At 35.4% G+C, this 10527-nt stretch overlaps 1 protein-coding gene across 1 annotated transcript; it reads left to right on the top strand.

The window, feature by feature from the left end:
• Positions 1–3096: 3096 nt before the first annotated feature.
• On the top strand, positions 3097–9940 carry LOC101089671 (olfactory receptor 2W3-like). The gene is made up of 2 exons (XM_003980593.3): positions 3097–4008; positions 9914–9940. Exons 1-2 carry the CDS (start codon positions 3097–3099, stop codon positions 9938–9940), a joined length of 939 nt encoding a protein of 312 aa, XP_003980642.3.
• The last annotated feature ends 587 nt before the right edge of the window (positions 9941–10527 follow it).

Raw genomic sequence — 10527 nt, forward strand, 5'->3', positions numbered from 1 at the left:
CAAAACATTTTATTGATATTATGGGTAATCAGGCACCAGGAACCCACTTCTGTCACTGCCACCAAGCTAATTATGTTCTATAAACAGCAGTGAAATACAGCATTTTTTTATATTACATGTATAAAGATAACCGTGACATTCACAATGTAGTCCAAATAACTAAGTTTCCTGGCACAAAGTGATTATATTTTATAGTATAACTTAATTGTGTATGTATATAATAACTATGTATGATATGTATAACTACATATAATAAATAGATATATAACTATGTATATGAATACATAAATATATAAATTGGAGATTCACAGACAACAATTGAATCTTGAAAAAAATATGTGATGAAATTGTCCAGTAGTGATAAACCAGATAAGGAAATTATACATAGATATAAAAACATACATGCCACAGAGTTTGTACAATATTTAACTCCAGAGTAGTAACTGGGAGACAGGAGATACCTAGGATACTGTTAAGGAATTAAGTTTAAAAATAAGCTAGTGCAAATTGTAGGGCTTTTGAAAACCAAGCTAGATTTGTAGAGTATTCAATAGATAAGTAAAGAAAATATTTAAACTTTTTGGGAAGAGAAGGATAATTTTAAAGAGTGACTAAAGATCACTAGCTATGGGAAATTTAAGAAGAGGAAGAATTGAAGGTGGAGGGAAAGAAAGGAGGAAGAGGTCAATGGACATAAAGCCAAAGCCAGGGTTAAATGCATGAGTAGACAGAGTCAACAATTATACACATTGTGATTAAACAGGAATTAGGTGATATTCTTAAATACAAATTATTAACAATTTTAATAATTGTTAAACTATTAACAATTATTATAATTGGGGTTTTCTGACCGTCCCCATCTTGAGAGGATCCTCTTTGTGGTCATTCTGTCATTCTTCTATAGTTTTATTCTTTGGACACCAAAAGATTTTATGTTCTCAAAATAAATAAAATGCATTTTATTCATTCATTCATTCATTTATTCATTTATTTATTTGAGATAGCAAGAGTGGGAGAGAGGGGCAGAGGGAGAGACAGAGAGAATCTTAAATACATTTCACTCTCTGTGCGGGATCCCATGCAGGGTTGATCCCACACCCCTGGGATCATGACCTGAATATAAATCAAAAGTTGATGCTCAATTCACTGAGCCACCCAGGCACACCTATTTGTTTATTTATTAACTTACTTTATTTACTTATTTTTATTTTCTTCAAGTATTTTCTTGTTAAATATTAGTAATGTGGAGTTTAAAATTCTATTTTATATAAAAATTTGAGATTAGTTTTTTTTTAATGATGATTTAAAGAAAATCACTTTAACCTATATGACATTTAAAGATAATGTTTTAGGGGCGCCTGGGTGGCGCAGTCGGTTAAGCGTCCGACTTCAGCCAGGTCACGATCTCGCGGTCTGTGAGTTCGAGCCCCGCGTCAGGCTCTGGGCTGATGGCTCAGAGCCTGGAGCCTGTTTCCGATTCTGTGTCTCCCTCTCTCTCTGCCCCTCCCCCGTTCATGCTCTGTCTCTCTCTGTCCCAAAAATAAATAAACGTTGAAAAAAAATTTTTTTAAGATAGTGTTTTAATTAACTGGGGTCTGATCTACTACCACTTTTGGCAAATGGCCAAGTCTTAGGAAATGGTGGTTTGTAACCAAATGGCACAAACAATAGGAAACCAGAAAAAATAAAAATGAAAATGAAAGATTTTTCCAGCATGGACAAAATTAAGTAAGAAAAGAGGAATAAAAGAGCAATTTCCCCATTTTTTTTCAAGGACTTAACCTTTCATTTCACTCTGATATGCAAAACAACAGTAATCACTAACGAAGGAAAAAACAAAAAAATAAGGAAGCCATATTTTAATAGTTATTTCACTTAGTTTGTCATGAATTTGTATAATAAAATTTTATCTAACTTTTCCCAAATTCTAAAAAAAATAGGGTTAAATATATCTGCTGGAACCACTGGGAATTTATTAAACTATTGCAAAAAAAAACTAATTAACATGTGAATCAAAGAAAATGATCTGCAGAAATAGGGTGAATTAAACTTGAGATTAAGTGATACACGAAGATATGAATAGAAAGTAGAAAGACATTTTCAGGTGACAGAAAATGTGAGGGAATGAGAATACAGGGCAAATACCAGTGATTGGAGTTGTAATATGAATGTGATATAATCATTTACATCTTCAAAAACTGGATTTGGAATGGAGAGCGGGGGTGATTCAAGAGAAGTAAATACACAAGGCACTGTATTACCTTGTGAAAAGTATGATATCTGGGCATGACTAGGTTAGATATTCAACTTCTAAAAGATTGATCATAGAGGACAACTGACATCATGATCTCTGGTAGTATCGAATAGGTGGATAAATTCACATCTGGTCCTGGTAATTAAAGATCATAAGAACCAGAGAATCCAACATATGCTCTCTCAAACCTGACATATTAGGGATATATATTTGGGGAAAGGTGAAATTTCACAGGAATCAATGACTGCCAATTGTTATCAACCACTTCGAAGCAGCTTCAGGAATATTCAGAAAATGTATTCACTGAAAAGGAAAGAAAATGAATTTCTCTTAGGATGATATCACGACTTTCTACCTAGAGTAAGGGGCAGTACAAATGGACATGTCTTGCTTGTTCACATATAGCCTGGATCAGTATATTTAAGAACTAGAGGAAGAATGCACAAATTTTCTATTAAAAAAAAAAAACTATCTTATTAAAGTTTTGTGAGATACTTACATATTCTAAAGATATTGTCCATTTTCAAGAAAATGTCTGTAGTACATGTCAGTTTACTCTTTATTCTTTTTTCTAATTAATAATACTTATTTCTTAATTTTCATCAAATATTTTGTATTTTTAAAAATGGTATTCAAGTTTTATGTTCTGTTTTGAATAGATTATTGATGACAATTATAAAACTTTCCATCTAGTTGTTTCTATTTTTTAAGGTTTTAAGATATGCACACAGATATGCACACAGGCTTTTATTATAAGTTTCAAAGATTGTGGCATAAAGAGTGGCTAATGGCTGTGAAATACTTTTTCCCCCAATTTCCCATTCTCCTGAGGTATAGTAGAGATGGATGGAACAAATGACAGCACTCAGGGAAATTTCATCCTTTTGGGGTTTTCTGACCGTCCCCATCTCGAGAGGATCCTCTTTGTGGTCATCTTGATTGCATACCTCCTGACTCTTATGGGCAACACCACCATCATCCTGGTGTCCCGGCTGGACCCCCACCTCCACACTCCTATGTACTTCTTCCTCACCCACCTATCTTTCTTGGACCTCAGTTTCACCACCAGCTCCATTCCTCAGCTGCTCTATAACCTGAATGGCCATGACAAGACCATCAGTTACACAGGCTGTGCCATCCAGCTCTTCCTGTTTCTGGGTCTGGGTGGTGTGGAGTGCTTGCTCCTGGCTGTCATGGCATATGACCGATTTGTTGCAGTCTGCAAACCCCTGCACTACCTGGTGATCATGAATCCGCATCTCTGCATGGGCTTAGTGTCCCTTGCTTGGGGCTGTGGTGTGGCCAACTCTTTGATTATGTCTCCAATGACTCTGTGGCTACCCCGCTGTGGATATTGGAAAGTAGACCACTTCCTGTGTGAGATGCCTGCCCTGATTCGGATGGCCTGTGTCAATACAGCTGCAATTGAAGGCATTGCCTTTATCCTGGCAGTGGGCATTGTTCTGTCACCTCTGGTGTTTATCCTGATATCCTATGGCTACATCGTGAGGGCTGTGTTAAGTATCCAGTCATCCTCAGGGAGGCACAAAGTCTTCAACACCTGTGGCTCCCATCTCACAGTGGTCTCCCTTTTCTATGGAAACATCATCTACATGTACATGCAACCAGGAACCAGCTCCTCCAAGGACCAGGGAAAGTTTCTCACTCTTTTCTACAACATTGTCACACCGCTCCTGAACCCCATGATCTATACCTTCAGAAACAAAGAGGTGAAAGGGGCACTGAGAAGATTAGTTTTGGGAAATCTGTCTTTAAGGAAGAGATTATAACCTAACACAATGATAGCAATGATTTCTTATGTTAATATCCTACACTATATTGATCTTGCATTACTACCATCTGCTAGAGTTTGGGAATATTTCATCACAGAGTTTATGGTCCATCTTTAGTTTTCTTTTGTGCAAGTCATGCAGGAGTATATAAATTATAATATTCAAAAATGGTTATTCTCAAGGAATATCTGTTGACCATTACTAATGTACAAATATCTAGATGGTTAACATACTATACTAAAAAACAGAGCCATGTTTTCTAGTCAGTCTAGAAAGGAAAGAGAGAAAATTGAAATGAAATTTCTTTTACCCAGACTTTCTGAAATGTGTAACCATTATAGAATATTGAATATTTTATTATAATCATTCACCTTTACAAATTTTGATAAGATCTGTCAACATGGATAATAATTTATATTTCACTATCATTGTCCTACAACAAAAGCAACAAAAACAACAAAACACTCTCACAGAAAAATGTAGCTAATATTCCTTATTATCTATTTAATGATTCAATAGCAATTATTGAATGGCTTTTGTATTGCAGGCACTGTTCTAGGTGCTGGATTAAAGCTTGGATCAAAACTGACAAGGTCCCTTGGGGTGCCTGGGTGGCTGAGTCAGTTAAGCGTCTGGCTTTTGATTTCAGCTCAGGTCATGACCTCATGGCTACTTTGTGAGACCAAGCCCTGTGCTGGGCTCTGCACTGACAACATGGAGCATGGTTGGGAATCTCTCTGTCCCTTTCTCTTTGCTCCTCCCTGCTCGCTCTCTTCTCTCTCTCAAAATAATAAGTAAATAAATAACACTAAAAAGAAAAGACTGACACGATCCTGATTTTGTGAAATTTAACTATTAATATCTAAGCTGGTGACAATAAATGACAAAGAATAAAGCTTTCATTGAGTTATAATGTAAATAAAATTAAAAATATGTATACATATATATTGACATTTATATTGATATCATGGGAAGTAATCAAGAAGTTGGGAAAGGTGGAATGTTCTGGGAAGGTCTCTATGGAAATACTATTTTAGTCACATCCAGAGGATGAAAATGAAGACCTGTCACAATCATTCCAGAAGAAGGAATGTTAAATTTAAATTTTGCCATGTAAGAGGAGGCTTGGCATACTTTGAGTCAGAAGAATGGTCATTGTTCATGGAGTGGGGTTCTAGAGAGGTAGACAGAGGTAGACAGAGAAGGCCAGAGCATGAAGAATCTTACAGGTAATGTTACAGACTAAGACAAGAAGTAGTGGAGAAAGTAAATAATATGATTTTTCAATTTCACAGTTCCACTCCTTCTGTTGTGCAGAGCATGGAAGTTTTGGGACAAAGATGAGGCAAAACAGACTATAGCAGTAAATGAGACAACAGTAGCTAATGGTTTGCAATAAACAGTATCAGTGAAAAGAGTAAATTTATAATCAAAGATGTATTTTAGAAATCAAGCCAGGAGTATTTTCTAATGGAAATTGTAGAGTGAGAACTGATTAGGAATTAAGAGTGATGTAATTTGCAATTTGTAATTTTAGCAAGTAGGTGTTGATTAGAACCTTTTCTGGAATGGGAGTGATTGAAGTAAAAGCAAATATACAGTTGGGGTAGGGATTCAAATGTTCTTTTTTAGACAAATTATGTTTAGAATAAAGAAAAAACAGTCAAACAAGGATATCAATGTGGTAGTTATGTAAAAGTTCAGGACCTCAGGTTAGAAAGGCAGCATTGGTAATATTAATTGGAATTCACCAGTATAAAGATGTTATTTAAATGCATATTTTACTGCCCATTTATGGAGTAGAAATAGATAAGATAACTGAAGTAAACAACTTATACTAAGGAAAATAAAAGAAACAAAGAAAGACACTAAAATTAAGTTCTAAAATGAATTAATGTTTCCAGCACCTGGGTAACTCATTTGGTTGCGTCACTCTTGGTTTTGGCTGAGGTCATGATCTCACAGTTTTGTGAGTTTGAGCCCCATGTCACACTCTGTGCTGCCAATGCAGAGTCTGCTTCGGATTCTTTCTCCCTCTCTCTCTGATCCTCCCCCACTCACTCACACACTCTCAAAATAAAAAATAAACTTAAAAAATAAAAATAAATAAATGAGTTAATGTTTAGAAATCAGAGGAAAAGGGATCAGCAAAGCATTAAAATTGGACAGTGTGGTAAATTGTTTGCAGATATGACTATTACCAGTTCCTTTCATACTATGCATGTCTTTTACGCCTTCCATCCACAAACACTTCAGTATGGTCTGGTCATGTGACTTGCTTTGGTCAACAGAGTATGCTAGTTGTAATGTATGAATCCTGGGCCCAGTTCACCAGAGTCCTGGCTGCTACCTGTTTTGTTTTCTTGGGATCTAAGTTCCATGTAAATAACCTCAGGCCACACTAATAAATACTGACAGGCAATATGAACAGAGATAGATCCAGAGATAGATCCAGATAGATCCAGTCATTCCACCCTCCAGTGCTGTGAATGAGGTCATCCAACCAGAGCCAAACACCTAGCAAATACATCCTTTCAAGGTCCACACAGTCAGAATGTGGAACAAAGATGAACTATTCTGGCTAAGCCCTGTAAAATTTTCTGATTCATAAATAAGAACAATAATAATGTAGTTTCCACTAGATTTGAGGATGATTTTATTGGCAGTAATAAATAATAATCAGAAAATAAAAGAAAATGAGTTTTGTTGTTTGTTTTTGTTTTTGTTTTTGTTTTTTGTTTTTGTTTGAAACCAAGTTCTAGGTAGAGTCAGCAAGTGTTTGGTATGCTGGTAAGAAACTTACAAGAGAAAACATGTATGTGACCCAACAAAGAGATGTTAGTAACATTGACAATTCTTTCAGAGAATTAGTTGAGAATAAAATTTCATTTGGAGTGTGAAAAAGAAGAGAGATGAAAAAGTGGAAGTTTTTACTAGAATACTCTGAGGTATGAAAAGGAAACAATGCTTCATTATGGAATGTTTTGATTCATTTAAAAATAGGATGTACTAAATGGGTCTGCAAACTTAATCTAATATTTAAATTTTTTTAACATTTATTTATTGTTGACAGACAAAGAGAGATAGAGCACAAACAGGGGAGGGACAGGGAAAGAGAGGGAGCTAAAAATCCTGAAGCAGGTTCCAGGCTCTGAGCTGTCAGCATAGAGTCTGATGTGGGGCTTGAACTCATGACCTGAGCTGAAGTTGGACACTTAATCGACTAAGCCACCCAAGTGGCCCCTGAATCTAATATTTAAATTAAGAAAAAGGCTCTTTGGAAGTCAGAGGAAGTTTCTGGTATGAGGATTGAGGTCTTTAAAAATGGCAAACATTGGTGAATTCAAAGCTTTCAATAAGAACCAGTACATTTCTCAGTTGTAATAGGCTAAAAGGTATTGTATATAAACAGAGGAAAGAGTATGTATTTATTATGGAAATAATGCATTGAGTTCTTCACTGTTTTGATTTCCTCATTACAATGTAAGAATTAGTCATGAATTGGAGCATATTGAGAAGTTGAATAGTGACAGAGAAAGTAGGTTGATATGAAGAGTGAAAAGAAGGTAAAATGTAGTCTTTTATTAAAGTTTATTTATTTTGAGAGAAAGCGGAGGCAGGGACAGAGAGAGAGGGAGAGATAGAGAAAATCTCAAGCAGGTTCCATGCTCTCAGCACAGAGCCCAACACAGGGCTCAATCTCATGAACCAGGAGGTAATGACCTCAGCCAAAATCAAGAGTCAGATGTTTAACTGACTGAGCCACCCAGCACCCCAGTAAAATGTAGTCTTGAATGGAAAAATTAAAATATCTCTGTAGTCATATCTTATCTCTTGCTATGGTTTATTGTCTTTTATCGTTTTTGAAGATGTATTTAAAATAAAACAAGTTAGCACAATTTAAAAATTATTCTCCAAAGTTATGACACTTTTCAAATATTGGTGAACTGTTAGCAGGCAGTGGAATTCTTCCAGGTGTGAAGGTGATAGAAGAGAATGTGTGTGACAGAAGAGAAAGCATATCCTTATTACAGATTTGGAATCAATAATTTATGGTAATATTGGTTGCAAATAACATAACAAGGGATTTGAGTTCCTGGAGAGGTCAAAATCGTTGGTGTGAAAATATGTGTTAAATTTCTGTTGTTAAAATAGAGACTAAGAGGGCTCCTGCGTGGCTCAGTTTAAGTGTCTGGTTTAGGTCATGATCTCACAGCACGTGAATTCAAGCCCCTCCTCGGGTTCTGTGCTGACCAGTTAGAGCCTGGATCCTGCTTTGGATTCTGTCTCTCTCTCTCCTTCTCTGCCCCTCCCCCGCTCACACTCCGTCTCTCTCAAAAATAAATAAACATTAAAACATTTAAAAAACAAAATAAAATACAGAATAAGAACAAAATGTATCAAAAATATGAAGGCACTTTATTTAATAAAGTAACAAATATCAGTATGGAGGAAATGCTTGTTATGTTGAACTCCTATCTGTTGACCTCAGAATAACTTCATCCTCCTGCCAGTTCCTTATGGTCATAAGAAGACTGTTACATCTTCAAATAATTATTGGTATGAAAGGAAAAAAGCCATGAGAAATTAAAAAAAAATAATGATTGACAGCACTTAAGAGTGGCCTTTGCCACTTTCTGGCAAAACTCATCCAAGATTTTTCATTTAAATCTAATTGATCATTTCTAGTTGAATGGATATCTATAAGGGTTAATACTTTTAGCTAATCATTTGATTCCCACAATGAAACTATCAAAGTCTCTTAATAATGAGGATGATTCTACATAACAGAGTCAGACGTCAGAAGCTGATATGCCTGAAGTCCATTCCTAAAGGATGCTGTTACTGTCAGGGAGCTCTAGAGCAATAGCTCTCCATTAGACTTACCTTAGGGAAGATTAAAAAAAGTAATAAAGGAGTCACAATTCAGTCTAATTTTATCAACATCCCTGGGAGATAGTCGAGGATACAATTCTGTATAGCCAGAGTTTTATTCTAGGCCCAAAAATTATTATATCCAAAACTGTGGTTTGTTGTCTGAGGGGGATAGAAGAAAAATAATGGAGTTAATCAAGTCAGGGGTCAGAAAGCACATGGATTCGGATGCATAAGTCATAAGAAGCTTGAAGTCACCAAGAAAGATAAATGAAGATGTGATGTAGATGACATCTTGGAACAAAATAAAGTGGGCATAGTTTTATCTCATGATAGTACTCCAACATAGTTGTTGGGTCAATGCATGAAAAAGTCAATGAAAATAACAAAAGTAATAACATTTACATAGTACCTGTCCTTCTAAGTACTTTAAAGGGTTTTAAACTGAGCCTAGATTACAAAATCGAAAACAAACTTCTAAGTCAGTGAACATAAAGACAAACAGTATCCCAGATAATAAAATACCATGATTTTATTTTATTTTATTTTATTTTATTTTATTTTATTTTATTTTATTTTATTTATGTATTTTAATTTTTATTTAATTTTTAGAAAGAGAGAGACCAAGACAGAGACAGAGCAGAATTTGGGGAGGGGAAGAGGGAAAGGGAGACACAGAATCTGAAGCAGGCTCCAAGCTCTGAGCTGTCAGCACAGAGCCCATTGCAGGGCTCAAACCCATGAACTGTGAGATCATGACCTGAGCCCAAGTCAGCTGCTTAATCAACTGAGTCACCCGGGCAAACCTTAATTTAATTTAATTTAATTTAATTTAATTAATTTAATTTAATTTAATTAATTTAATTTAATTTTTTATTTCATTTCATTTCCTTTCATTATTCCTTTTCTTTTCTTTTCTTTTTTTCTTTTCTTTATTTTATGTTTATTTAAGTTTATTAATTTATTTTGAAGGAGACAGAGAGAGTGTGAGCTGGGGAAGGGCAGAGAGAGTGGGTGAGAGAGAGAATCCCAAGCAGGCTCTACACTGCCAGCCCAGAGTTTGATGTGGAGCTTGAATTCATGAAACCATGAGACCATGACCTAAGTTGAAATCAAGAATCAGACACTAAATGGACTGAGCTATCCAAGTGCCCCTACCATGATTTTATTAATGACTGCATTTTAATAGCCTGCTTTAGTTCAATTCTAAATAATATGAACATACTTTTAAATACCTGGGCTCATTTATTGGTAGTTCTGGGGGAGGAAAAAATTCCTCAACTCATCTTAGGTTCACTGACTGGGAGTCTCCAAATAGAATGACAGAAGACAGATTAATAACACAAAACAAATAAATTAATTAAACGCATCATACATTTAATTACAATATACATGAATAACTCCAAGAAGCAGTTAAAATTTGAGTTTATATAGCATCTTAGCAAAGAATGAAAATTTTGGAGAAGAGACAAGAAAAAGGGAAAAAAAGTCTTTGGGCCTTTAGTGTTGGCAAATTGTGGATAATCAAGTATACGGGGGAAACTGATGATAGAATATGGCAAGTTTAAAGGTTTGTTTTGGGGGGCTCCTGTGTGGCTCAGTTGG

This window comes from Felis catus, chromosome A1 (assembly GCF_018350175.1).
Source record: "Felis catus isolate Fca126 chromosome A1, F.catus_Fca126_mat1.0, whole genome shotgun sequence".
Lineage (NCBI taxonomy): Eukaryota > Metazoa > Chordata > Mammalia > Carnivora > Felidae > Felis > Felis catus.

Bases quoted from the DNA above. Each gene is read 5' to 3' on its own strand.
- LOC101089671 (XM_003980593.3), top strand. From the start codon at position 3,097: ATGGATGGAACAAATGACAGCACTCAGGGAAATTTCATCCTTTTGGGG. The intron at 4,009-9,913 runs GTTTTGGGAAAT...AGAGAGTGTGAG, and splicing joins AAGGGGCACTGAGAAGATTA to CTGGGGAAGGGCAGAGAGAG.